At 40.8% G+C, this 14,533-nt stretch overlaps 1 protein-coding gene across 1 annotated transcript in view; it reads left to right on the top strand.

The window, feature by feature from the left end:
• Positions 1 to 14,533, top strand: part of nr2c2 (nuclear receptor subfamily 2, group C, member 2) — a 195,336-nt gene that overhangs the window by 40,031 nt on the left and 140,772 nt on the right. Inside the window, exon 4 of the mRNA XM_043708418.1 lies at positions 10,029 to 10,265. Within this exon, the coding sequence (XP_043564353.1) occupies positions 10,029 to 10,265 (237 nt within the window). The remainder of the gene's footprint in view (positions 1 to 10,028; positions 10,266 to 14,533) is intronic.

Raw genomic sequence — 14,533 nt, 5'->3', positions numbered from 1 at the left:
TTCAAGGGCGGAGGAGCGGGAAGTGGAGGAGATGCGGTGGAGAGCATCGTCAACCAAGTCTGAGGGGAAATTGCGGTCTTTGAAGAAGGAGGTCATCTGGGTTGTTCGGTATTGCAATTGGTCCTCCTGGAAGCAGAAGCGGCGGAGGCGAAGGAATTGGGAATATGGGATGGCGTATTTACAGGGGGCAGGGTGGGAGGAGGTGTAATCTAGGTAGCTGTGGGAGTCGGTCGGTTTAAATGTAGTAAAGTGAAGACAGCACACTTTCAAACCTTTTGTACGTGAGGCAGATGAAACCCATTGCCAAGGACTAGTTAAGTTATATGACAACACTTCATAATTATTTATCTGTGACGAGAGTCTATTTATGTGCAATAAATAGTCATTTTTGTTGAGTGCAGAAACCTGTCCGTGTTTTCTGATAACCTGGGTCCATAGGACTGGTAAATTGGAAACTTTCGCATACTTTCTTCAATCTTTAATTTTTATAATTACTCCAGAAATAGTGGGTTCTGATTCCAGTGTGCCGCTCAAGGAGGCCTAACACACTAGGAGAGTTAATGTTCAAGAATTCTGTCCCCTCCCACCTCTACTTTGCCGAATACATTTGGTATGCTGGGGACCATTGGTGAAGAGAAGCATCATTTAAACCGTAGCAGACAGCATGTGATATAGACACTTCATCTTATGATGAATATATAAAATCCTTTATTTTACAAAAAGTTGACCGAGGGACATCAAAGCATTATAAAGCAGTCGATTTAATGAGGGCTTCAGGTATTTAGATTATTGGATACCTTCCAGGGCAGTGGGACCTGCATAAGAAGTACAGGATGTATCTAAACCAGAGGGGCACAAATTTCCTTGCAGGAACGTTTGCTAGTGCATTGGAGGGGGTGGGAACCAGAGCAATAGATTAGAAAGTGAAATGACTGAGGAGGAGTTTGAGACTAATAGGAGCAGTAATCCTAAGAGAAAGAACAAATAGGGAGAGGTTACTGAACATGATGAGATTAGCAGTCTAAGGTGCATTTGTTTTAATATAAATAATATGACAGTAAGGCAGAGTATGCCAGGTAGAGTTTTGATTAATATGTATAACTATGATATTGCAGCTATTACAAAGTCTTGGTTGAGAGGCACGAGGCTTAACAGTTCTGGGATTTAGATGTCTGAGGCAAGATAGAGAGGGTTGTAAAGGCAGTGGGGAGTTACATTAGTGATTAGGGAGAATATCACAGCTATACTGAGAAAGGACACCCTTGGATGGCTTGCCTACTGAAGCCACATGGATACAGCTCAGGAGTAAGGAGGGTGTAATCACTCTCATGGAAATTGTATTTTTTTAAATTCATTTGTGGGTTGAGAGTTTCAGTTAGGCCAGCATTTATTGTGCATCCCTAACTAGCCAAAGGACAGTTAAAAGTCAATCGTATTGCTGTGGATCTGGAGTCACATGTAGGCCAGACCAGTAAGGATGGCAGTTTCCTTTCCTGAAGGGTGGGTTTTTCTGACAATTGACAATGGACTCATGGCCATCATTAGACTCTTATTGTCGTTTGTTTTTTGTTGAATTCAAACTCCACCATCTGCAATGACATGATTCGAATTCGGGTCCCCAGAACATTCCTGGGTCTTTGGATTAACTGTTCAATGATAATACGGCTAGGCCATCACCTCCTCTTCAAGTACAGGTCTCTCAACAGCCAGCAGGAGTTACAGGATCAGATATGTGGACAGATTGTTTATATTTTTCCACAACCATAGGGTTATTGTAGTGGATGATTTTTAACTTCCTTATATTGCTCGAAACTCTCTTTGTGGATGAGGGAGTTTGTGAGATGAATCCAGGAGGGTTTCTTGAAGCAATATACAAATAATCCAACTGCAGAAGGGGCTATAGTGACCTGGTATTAGGGAATGACCCGTTTCAGTGGGGGAGCATTTCAGGAACAATAACCATAATTCTGTAACTTTTAAGTTACTAGTGGATAAGGACAAGAGTAGTCCTCGAGTGAAAATACTAAATTGAGGAAAGGCTAACTACCACAATATTAGGCAGGAATTGGGAATGTAGATTGGGGGTAGCCGTTTGAGGGTAAATCCACCTTTGGCATGTAAAAACCTTTTAAAGAGCAATTGATTAGAGTAAGGACAAGCATGTTCCTGTGAAAATGAAGGATCAAAATGACAAGATCCAGGAACCTTGGATGGTGAGAAATTGTGAGCTCCATCAAAAAGAAAAATAGAGGTTTACATAAGGTTTAGGAAACTGAAGACTGACAGATGCCTGTAAGAATATAATAATGGATGGGGAATCTGGAGAGGAGTATGCTGATATTCTAGGGCATGTTGATATTAAAAAAATGAGGTGTTGTTTGGTGTTTTGAAAAGCATTTAGGTAGATAAGTCCACAGGACCTGTTGGGATCTAGTGAGGGAGGTAAGGAAGGAAATTGCTGAGGCCCTGTACGAAATCTTTGTATCCTGTTCAGTTGCAGGAGAGGTCTCAGAGGAAAATAGCCAATGTTCCTGTTTTTAAGAAGGGCAGCAGGGCTAATCAGGGAAATTGCAGGCTAGTGAGCCTTATGTCTGTGGGAGGAAAATTATTGGAGAAGATTTTTAAGGACAAGATATATTCACATTTCGAAAAAATATGGGTTTTGGTGTGCAGCAAGTCATGTCTCATATACTTGATTTGAGCTTTTTGAGGAAGTGACAAGAGGGTAGTGCAATACATGATGATTATGTGGAGTTTAGCAAAGCTTTTCACAAGATCCCTGGATCTATGGTGAGATGGTAAAATGAGAAGATGGATAGAGAACCAACCGGCTTGATCATAGCAGACAGAGTAGTGATGGAAAGATGTTTTTCTGACTACAGATCAATAACCTTGGTGTTGAGCTAGGATCAGTGTTGGGACCCCTGTTGCTCATAATAAATGTATAAATGATTTGGAGGAGAATGTAGTTGGCCAGATTAGTAACTTTGCAGGTGATACAAAGGCTGGGGAAACTGCAGACAGTGAGATGGATTGCCAGAGCGTACAGCAGCATATAGATAGGCTGGAGATTTAGGCAGATAAATGGCAGATCGAATTTAATCTGGACAAATGGAGGTGACTCATTTTGGAAATATACAGTAAATGGCAATTCCCTTTGAAGCATTAATATACAAAAGGATTTGGGCGTACAGGTCCACAGTTCCTTGAAAGTGGCAACAAGTGGATAAGGTGGTCAAGAAGGCATATGGCACACTAGCCTTCATTGGTCGGGCCATACAGTATAAAAATTGCCAAGTCATGTTCCAGTTGTATCAAACTTAAATTGGGTCACATTTGGAATATTCCATGCAGTTCTGTTTGCTAAACCACAATAAGGATGTGGAGGCTTTGCGGATGGTACAGGAATGGTTTACCAGATTGTTGCCTATGTTATGAAGTCAAAAGAGTGTATGGTCACTTTGAGAGAGAGGTGCCTTTGCTGAGCTAAGAGATTGTGACAGCACATGTGTATGTGACGAGTTGATAGGTGCAGAGAGTGCTGAGAATTGATAATATATAGCAATCAGCTTGTGATTGTGTTTTGATGTTAAGAGATTTAATTAACACTTAATAATTGTGTTACTGGAGCAGAATTTTAATAGATTTGGGGCCAGATTAAGATAATGGAGGCTCGGGTTTTTTAATAATTTTTGTTTAGTGTTCACTGTTCGTGTTAGTAAATTGTTGCTTTATCAGTGGTAATCAGGGGTTTTCTTTCACTCTCACACTTTTAGTAGATTGTGAGGTGAGCTTTTCTGGGGTGTTAGTTTTAATTAACAGGAAGATAGAAGTTTGCAAAATTGACAGGCATAGCTAGACATGCCTTTTTCCCATGATAGAAATGCCTGTTACTGGAGGGCGTAGTTCTGTGGTAAAAGGGGGAAGGTTTGAAGGAGATGTGAGAGGCATGTTTTTTTACACAGAGGGTGCCAAGTTTTTGGAATACGTTCCTAGAGGAATTGGTAGATGCAGATACATTGGCAATATTTTTAAGAGGCAGGTTCCTGACAGATATATTAATAGGCATGGAATAGAGGGATGTGACTGTAGAGGCAAAATGTTCTTAGTTCAGAAAAGCAATACGTGTCAGCGCAGCCTTGGTGGGCAGAAGAGCTATTCCTGTGCTATCCTGTTCTTTGTCCATTGTGTTTGGGAAATTACTAGTCTATAACTAAGACCAGGATGATTGGATACTTTGACAGTTTTCAGGTGATCAGAGAGACTCAGCATAGATCTATCAAGAATAAATCATACCCGATGAATTGGACTGTATTGTTTGAAGATGTTAATTATTTGGATTTCCAGAAAACAATTATAAAGTCCCTGATAACATACCGTTGACTAAAGTTGAAGCTATGGAATTCCATTTAGCCCATGGCAAAATATTAACCTGATTATGACTAAAATTTTAAAAAAATTAACAATTAATCAATAGCTCAAGTAGCATCTGTGAAGAGAGGAACAGAGCTTTTCAGGTGTTGAGGTAGATTGTTACAAAACAATCTCAGGTGACTCAAGTATAGGTTAACGATGGTTTATTTTGCCAATGCATTGAGAAAGCGCCATTCTAGAGACAACTGAAATAGAGCTCAACAAACGTTCTCATGTATTTATACATGGTAAGTATTGCGGACAGTGCATTACTTGAATTCTGAAATCATCTGTATATTCAAACCTGGCAGGTTTGCCTGGTATCCCTCTATCCTTCCAGGTGTCACCTTAGTCCTCCCCAGAACCTGTGCTTCCCCTCACAGCAATGAGATTAGATTAGATTACAGTGTGGAAACAGGCCCTCTGCCCAACAAGTCCACACCGACCCGCCGAAGCGAAACCCACCCATACCCCTACATTTACCCCTTACCTAACACTACGGGCAATTTAGCATGGCCAATTCACCTGACCTGCACATCTTTGGACTATGGGAGGAAACCGGAGCACCCGGAGGAAACCCACGCAGACACGGGGAGAACGTGCAAACTCCACACAGTCAGTCGCCTGAGGCGGGATTGAACTGGGTCTCTGGCGCTGTGAGGCAGCACTGCTAACCACTGTGCCACCGTGCCGCCCATCATTTTATCTGCATAGTTTTGCCTGGTGTTGCTTTACTCAGTGCGCAACATCCCAGCTTCAGAAAAACTTGAAGGTTAGTTCAGACATCTCACACTTTTGCAAGATTGTGTGTGTCTGCCACATCACAAAACTTTTCTTGAATAGAAATAGATGTTCTCCATACCATATCCAATATTTCCCCTTCCATCACAAGTGGAAAAAGAAGAGTTGAAACTAATTTAATGTAAATACATAAAGAGAGGAGTTTGAAGTGGAAAAGAATTAAACTGGAAACTCTGATAGAATAGAAGACAGGAGAGATTAAATGACAAAAGCAATGATATTGCAATAAGGAGGCATGAAGTCATAATGAGACAAGTTTAAAAAGTCCAAAGATGTGTTCAGTAGAGATACAAATAATGAAATTAAACATCAGTGCCAACAGCTGGCATCCCAAAACAGATGTTAAACATTGGAGCAAAAATTTTTCTTAAACTGTTGAAGTCCATGTTGACTCTGGGAGCTTGCAAAGTTCCTGATCGAAGGATGAAGAGGTACACCTTGAGCTGATGTTGAGCTTTGCAGGAAACATTTAATCTAGGAGCCCTCAGGCCTCTCCTCTATTCAACATCATCGTGGTTGTTCCTCTAACTCAAAGCGATATTGCTGCTTTCTCCTAATGCCCCTTGATATCAAAATATTATCAATCTTTTTCTTGAATACACTCAATAATTTGGCCTCCACAACATTCTGTGGCAGAAAATTCTGCAGATTTGAGTTAAAGGAATCTTTCATCATTTTATTCCTAAATGATTGACACCACATCCTGAGACTGTATTCTCTGGTTCTAGACTGTCTCCAAAAAGGAAAAACAGCGTTGTATCTCATCTCATCTGTCCAACCCTGTTAGAATTATATATATTCAATCAGGCACTTTCGCACCTTGTAAACTCTAGTGAATACAAGCCCCATTGAACCATTGTTTACTCATAGGACAGTTCTTTTCTTGGTATCAGCTTAGTGAATCTTTGTTGCAGTCTCTCAATGCTAAGTATATCCTTTGTTAAGTGGGGAGACCAAAGTTGCACACACAGGTCCAGCTGTGAACTTACCAAGGCCCTGTATAATTTCAAAAAGACAACCCTCCTTCTCAACAGAAATCCTCAGTATGGTATAGGAGGCCTAGGGTGGAGCACTTAAAATGGAAATGGAGCAGACAGTTAAATTGACTGGCAGCTGGAAGCTTGGAATCATGCTTGTGACCTCAATGGAACAAATTATTTCTGGTGCCCTAGGATCCTAAGTGAAGTAGCTATGCAGATAATAGATGCATTGTTCACAATTTTCCAAAAATCATTGTGTTCTGGAGGGGTACTGGAGGATTGGAAAACTTCCAATGTGGCACCGCTGTACAAAGAGAGTTGAAAAAACAGATAATCAAAGGCTATAACTCTAACATCTATTGTTGGGAAAATGTTGGAATCAATTATTGAGCAAGTGATAGCACATTTGGAAAATTATAATCTAATCGAGCAGAGTGAGCTTTATGAAAGGAAACTCTTATCTGGCAAATTTATTGAATGTTTTTTGGGAAGTTTCCTCTAGAATGGATATCGGGTCGCTAGTAGATATGTTGCATTTGGAGTTCCAAAAGGCATTTGACAAGGTACCTCACAAAAGGTATAAGAAAAGAGCCCATGGTGTTGGAAGTAGCATATTACCATTGATAGAGAATTAACTTGTGGACAGGAAACAGCAACTGAGGAGTTTTCCCAGTGAGGATTCGCAGGGATCAATGTTAGGACCGCACCTGTTTACAATATGCATTAATGACCTGACAGAAGGATATGAATGTACTTTAGCCAAATTTACAGACAACAGAAAGAATAGGTAGAAAGGCAAGTTGCAAGAGGGATACACACAGTTTACAGAGAGGTACTATAAAATTGAGCAAAAAGTTGGCAAATGGAAAAGAACATGGGAAAATTTTTAAATTGTTCATTTTAGAACATAGAATAAAATAGTATAATTTTATTTAAATTGAGGAAAGCTGCAATGTAAAGGGACTTGGGGGTATTTGTGCACAAAAGACTGAAAGCTAGCACACAGGTACTTGCTGAGATATTTGTATTATCGATAGCCATTGGGGAGATGCTGAAGGTTGACTAACGCGATTTAAGAACAGTGGTAAGGAAATGCTGGAGATCACAGCAGGTCAGGCAGCATTCAGGGAGAGAGCAATCCTATTGTTTCAAGACTAGATGACTCTTCAGGGCTGTCGTGAAATCTGGAGGGGGTAGCACTTTTGCAATAGTTGGGGGTGTTGTGGAATATACTGCTGGGAGACAAAGGATGTTGATAGTTCAGATTAGGTGATCGGAATGTGATTCACTGGAGCGCTGCAGCATGCTGAGAGAAGTGGGTATGCGAGCAAGATGCTGTGTTAAAATGACCGGCTACAGGAAATTCAGGGTCGTGCCTATGCATAGACCAGAGGTATTTTGCAAAGCAGTCACTAGGTCTGCATTTGGTTTCTCCAATGCACAGTAGTCCCCTTGGGTGCAGCGCATACAATACACTAGATTGGAGGAGGTACAGGTGAAGTGCTGCTTCATCTGGAAAGAATGTTTCGGCCCTTGCATGGTGAGCAGGGAGAAATTGAAGGAGTTGCACCTTCTGTGGTTACATTGGAAAGGTGCCATGGGAAGTGGGGGAGTGTTAGTGGTTGATGAATGGACTAAGGTGTACCAGAGGGAATGATCCCTTCAAAATGCATACGCGAAGAGTTAAGGGAAGGTGTGTTTGGTGGTGGCGTTGAACTGTGTGTCTGCCACCTCTGTCACTGCATTCAGGTCTTCCGACAGGAATCTCCATCTCCTCCTTCAGGAATTCTTGGGTGGAATGGATGGAGTGGAGTGTGTCTTCTACTAAGTGTTTTAGTCTTTGGTGTAGTTCCTTGGCCAATCTGTAAGTTGGTGTTCCAGGTAGCGAGACTGTGGGTCTGAAAAAAAAGAAAGCAGACGGATCCGACACACCACGCTTCCATGGATTACCCAAAATTCACAAACCAGGAGCCCCCCTCAGACCCACAGTCTCGCTACCTGGAACACCAACTTACAGATTGGCCAAGGAACTACACCAAAGACTAAAACACTTAGCAGAAGACTCACTCCACTCCATCCACTCCACCCAAGAATTCCTGAAGACACTAAGTTAGAACACGCTGAAATAATGGTCTCCTTTGATGTAACAGCCCTATTTACATCAATCAGCATTAACCTGGCGAAGGAAACACTGACTACCCTATTAGAAGACTCAATGACACATACACCAAACACCACTAACTTCACCAGCAAGGACAGTGTCGCCAAGCTAGTGGACCTATGCCTTACCACACACTTCACCTTCAACAACAAAACCTACAGATAAACCAATGGAACACCCATGGGAGCTCCAATATCAGGGTTCTTAGCAGAGGCAGTAATGCAAAAACTTGAACAAACTGTTCTGCCAACCATCCAACCCAAACTTTGGGTCCACTACATGGATGACACCTTTGTCATCACTAAACAAAACAAATGAGAGGTAACCTTTAAGAGCATCAGTAATATCTTTACTGGCATAAAATTCACTGAAGAGGAGGAAAACAGTAACAATCTGCCATTTCTAGATGTCACGGTAGAGCGAACAGCCAATGGGCAACTTCAAACCACTGTCTACAGGAAAACAACACACACGGACCAAATATTGAACTACAGAAGCAATCACCCCAACATCCATAAACGAAACTGCATCAGAACATTATTTCAACGAGCTAACACACACTGCAGCACAGAGGAACTATGCAGAGCAGAGGAAAATCACTTATACTGTGCATTCAAAAAGAATTGAGATGAATAGATTAGATTCGCTACAGTGTGGAAACAGGCCCTTCGGTCCAACAAGTCCACACCGACCCTCCGAAGAGCAACCCACCCAGACCCATTCCCCTGATTAATGCACCTAACACTACGGGCAATTTAGCATGTCCAATTCACCTGACCTGCACATCTTTGGACTGTGGGAGGAAACTGAGGAAACCCACGCTGACACAGGGAGAATGTGCAAACTCCACACAGACAGTTGCCCGAGGCAAGAGTTGTACCCAGGTCCCTGGTGCTGTGAGGCAGCAGTGCTAACCACTGAGCCACTGTGCCACCCTAAATAGATTCCTGATCAGTAGGGGAAAAGGCAGGAAGGTGGATATGAGGGAAGTTGGACCTGCCATGATCCTGTTGAATGGCGAAGCAAGCTCATGAGGCCAAACAGCCGCCTTCTGTTTGTGTTTCTGTTTCTAATGCTCTTTTGTGACTGGGAGAGGCATCACTATGGAGAATGCACCAATTATGTGATGACTGACTCACATTTAAACTAGACAGAATGATTCAGATTGGTTAAGGTATTCCCCTGAGGAATGACCCAGGGAAAGGCTGTCACCCATTTTGAACTGTTGAAATAGTGCAAGATGAAAACTGTTAACAAACTGTTCCTCATTTCAGCAATATTCAAGTTTTGGTTGATGGTATAGCTTGAACCTTGGCCTGATTCAACATATGTCATTTGTTAAGAATAGATGAGGAGCATCATGTGAGACTTCATTGTAGAGCAACCAAATGCTCTGGGCCCAAGTCAATTTACATTCAGTTCCAGTTGAAGTTCTCATCCTGGGGCTGCTTGGTAATTTTCTAACTGAGTACAGCATCCAGCACAAATCTCAGAAATGTAATCTGACTAACATAAATGGCTGAAAAATGCTATTTTACAAATAGCATAAAACTGTAACTTAAAAAAAGGTAAAGGTTTTGTTTAATTTCCAGATAGTAGGCTCCAACACTGACATTAAAACACAATTTTACATGGCTCAGATTATAAAATAAATTATCAATACTGTTTTGCAGATTGTAACTGATGAACAAACGGGACAGAAGATTCAAATTGTAACGGCTTTAGACACAGCTGTAGCCTCCAAACAGTTTATTTTGGCCAGTCCAGAAGGTAGAGGTGAAGCAAAGGTGATACTGGAAGAAGGAGACAGCCCAGTCCAAGGCAAACTTGTTCTGACAACACCTGAAAGCTCCAGTTCAAAACAGCTAATCCTTACCACTACAGATGGTACTGTACCTCAAAGATTTCAGGTAAATATTTATGTTATGTATTGCTGTATTCTCCATTAATCATGTGGGTCAGCAATTCATTCTGTGATAATATGAACATTCAGTTAATTCCTGCTAATGAGGCAATATTGGATCTGAGAAACAATCAGAAAAGAAACCTGCCTAAGAAAGAGGAGGACAATGGCAGAATTTGGAACTAGCACCCATAATGGGAAAAGGCTCATTTCAGGTAGAAAACTATATTTCTCATAACCATGATGCAGAATAGCAGAAAGCAAGGTTACATTGTTGTTTGATTGTCTTCCATTGTTCTCAGAGTTTAAACAAGATGACCAGTGAAGGAAACAAGTGGATATTTGGACATGGGTTGCAGCCTTACTGAAAAGGAAACATGCTATGAACTTAGCAGTGTCACTTCTTGTCAGAAGCAAAGTATTTTGTGTCCGAAAGCTCTGTCAGTTGGATACTGATGAAGGTTTGGATTTGCTATAGAAATTCTTGAGTGAGAGGGTAAGTAAGTTTGCATATGACACAAAGATTGATCTTGATTGAAGTGAGAAGAAAGGTGTTAGGTGACAGTAGGACATAAATGGATTGGTCAGGTGAGCAAATCAGCAACCCTGATAAATGTGAAGTGATGCATTTTAGAAGAAGGAACAAGATAAAGGAGTACTCAGTGAATGGCAAGGCACTCGGAAGCTCAGAGGGATCTTGGGATGCTTGTCAGAGATCCTTGAAGGTGGCAGGACAGAGTATTAGGGTAATTACGAAGGCATTGCCCTTATCAGTGGTGACATAGTTTGTAAGAGCAGGGGAATATCTAAGAAGTCGGGAAAGATGCTGAACATTGTAGAATCATCGGTGAGCATCTTTACTTTTGATTTTATAATGGAGGGAAGGTAGTTGGTGAAGCGCCTCAGAGTGGTTGGGCCTGATTGATAAAACTTAACCACAAAAATTACTGACTTTGTCTGATTGCTATTCAAGACAAAGGTAGTTCACATCAGATTTCATCATTAATGGGAAATTGACTTTATTGCAGGCAAACATACTTTTCAGCAAATGGCAAACAGAAATTGATTACTTGTGATTATAATCTACAACCCTTTGAGTCCAGGATTATAAGCTACAACCCTTTAACACCCCAAATATGCACATGCATTCATGAATAAGAGAAACAAAATGAGATGGTTTCACAAAAGTTATGGATGGACAAATACAGAATGGGAGAAACAAGTTCAGCAGTTTGAATATAGACCACAGTGTGGAATAAAGTACCCCTGTCTGTTCTTTTGAATTTTTTTTTGTGTGATGCTGACATGATGTTTTCCCCAGGCGATGGTCAATCATTGATTCAGTAATTGGTCATGTCAACTCTTAATGCAAGAGTTCTTTTCAGAGTCTACAATTTTGTCTTTCAGGCGTGGTTGAGATGTTTCTTGTTTACATGCTTCTGGGTGTCTCCTTGTACACTGCAGTCTCAGGATTGTAGCAATCTGCAACTGGACCAATTCAAAGGCTGTTTTTAGGCAGTTTTTCCTGGACTCAAAAGCTGTTTGTATTGGTTCAAATGTCTGATGCCTTGAAAATATACCTAGTGAAACTAGCAGATATCTTAAAGCACTTTACAGCTAATCAAATGCATTTTGAAGTGTAATGAATGTTCTAATAAAGAAAATGTAGAAACCAATTTGCATGCAATAAACTCCCATTAATACTGATGTGACATTGACCAGATAATTTTTTTTCTGTAATATTAATTGAAGGTTAGATCCTGGATATAACTTCTCTGCTGTTTTTGAAATAATATCACATAATCTTTTGTGTCCAGCTGAGAAAATGGAAGATGGAGGGAGCTCCCATTTAAGATTGCATCTAAGTGATGTCACTAATGACCATGCAGTACGCCATAGCACTCCAGCAGGCTTTTGAACTTGATTTTTGTGCATGGCTTCTGGAGTGAGACTTGAACCCTGCTCTTCGTGGCTTGTACCATGTACAATGCCAAACCATGACTAGCCATATCAAAATTTGTGGCATTCACTTTCCACCCAGTTGTGTCAAATCTGCAGTTTTACTGCCAATGATAACCAGTGAAAGCACCCCAGGAGGTCCCAAAACTACTGCAATGAAACAGTCACACTTTTTAGCCCTGTCAAACTGCAGAAGACCTTCCCCTTTCTACCAAACCTGTGTGCCTTTTCTTGGTCCTTCCAAAATCACAAATTTCTCCATCAGCTACACTCCCTCAAGCCCCCTGGTGCCAGTTGGAGCATCTTTTATCTTTAAACTGCTTCGAGTTAAGAGATGTCTGTAAAGATTTCAAAGAATAATTAACAATAGTGTGAAATTAAATCCCCAAAACACTTTTAAAGGTTATAGAATGTATAAATAGTATATTGTCTCATCTGTGGTTATAAATCGGAGATCCTCACGTTTTTGCATTCTTTGCAGAAATAGACTCGTAATGGATACAGGAGATCTACTGTTGTCTGTCAACATATTTTCCTTGAACTATGTAGGGCACCTTTTCTTGAACATTGAACAAATTCAAACAATCACTTCACATTACTCATTAAGGGGATATGGTGGCGTACTGGTAATGACACCAGGCTAATAAACCAGAAGCTCTTTTTTAAATACTTGAGATTTGAGTCCAGTCGCATATGGGCAGCTGATCTAATGTCAATTCAATTAATAAAAGAAAGCTGGAATTCAAAGCTATCTGATCTACATGTGACTCCAGAAACATAGTTGACCATTAACTGCCCTCTGAAATGCCCTAACAAAACATTCTACAAAGTTTAGAGAAAGGATGAAACTGGATAGATCACCTGGTATTAATCCAGGCATCAGAAATTTCATCAAACCCAGATCTGTCAACTCTGCAGAGTTCTCAGAGAAGCAGTAAAATGGAGCAAAAGTAGATCATTAAGCCTGTTGTGCTGTTCGGTAAGATCATGGCTGATCCTCTATTTCAATGTCATACACCCCACTTTATCCAAAAACATGTTTAGCCTGTAGAAATATCTCTTTCTTAAATATACAGAGGAACCTCAATTATCTGAACAAGGGCGGGGAGTATTTTGTTCAGATATTCGAATGCCGGAGAACACAGTTTAACCAAGCATCAGGACCTTGCAATCTTGTTTGGATAATCCAAAATTTGGATAATCGACGTTTGGATAATTGAGGTTCCTCTGTATTCAGTAACTTGGCTTCCGCGGCCTTCTGTGGTAGCAAGTTAGACAGGCCCACTGTCTTCCGAGTGAAGAAATTTCTGCTCAGCTCAGCTCAGCCTAAAATTACTAAATATATCTCAGACAATAACCCCTTGATCTGAATCCTTAGCCAGGAGCAACATTACCCCTGAATCCAGTCTGTGCAGGGCTATCAGAATATTCTATGTTTCAATGTGATCAACTCACATTGGTCTAAACTCCAGGGAGTACACACACGGTTGATCCACACTCTCCTCATATGACAAGCCTGCCATCCCAGGAATTAGTCTGGTGAACCTTGGCTATACTCCGTCTATGAAAGATTTTCCTTACTCTGAAAAGAGCCTGTGCAGCTGCTTTAAGGCTTTCTTGCTCCTGAACTCAAATCCTGTTGTAGTGAAGGCAAATACCATTTGCTTTCCTGTTTTCTACAGCTTCATGTTTGCTTTCGATGACTGGTGTACAAGAGGATTCAGGACCATTTGTAATCAACATTTCTTAATCTACGATAATAATGTGCTGCCATTCTGTTTTCCCTATTGAAATGGACAACTTTACATTTATCCACATGATATTGCATCTGCCACCCATTTGTCTACGCATTTAACTTCTCCAAATCACCAGCTCTTAATTCCACCTAGCTTTGTGTCATCAGTAAACTTGGAAAGATTATATTTGATTTCCTCACCCAAATTTTTAATATATATTGTAAATAGGCCCAAGCATTGATCTTAGCAGTGCCCAACTTGTCACAGCCTTCCATTCTGAAAATGGCCTTCTCAGAACTATAGAATTTATAGTCTAGAAAGAGGTCATTTGGCTCATCGTGTCTGTACCTGCTCCTGAAAGAATATCCAGCTAGTTCCATTCTCCAGCCCAATCTCTGGAACCCTCTAAATTCATCACTTCCAAATATATATCTAGCTGTCCCTTAAAAGCTTCCACCAGTCTCCCAGGCAGCGCATTCCAAATCCTAACAACTCTCTGAATTCTTCTCATCTCACTCCTCGCGCTCTTTTTGACAATCTTGACATTTTGACCCCTATTTATTCTTACTGTCTGTTTCTT

This window comes from Chiloscyllium plagiosum, chromosome 18 (genome assembly GCF_004010195.1).
Source record: "Chiloscyllium plagiosum isolate BGI_BamShark_2017 chromosome 18, ASM401019v2, whole genome shotgun sequence".
Classification (NCBI taxonomy): domain Eukaryota; kingdom Metazoa; phylum Chordata; class Chondrichthyes; order Orectolobiformes; family Hemiscylliidae; genus Chiloscyllium; species Chiloscyllium plagiosum.
Note: the sequence above shows the minus strand (reverse complement) of the source record. Positions and strands in the feature narration are given on the sequence as shown.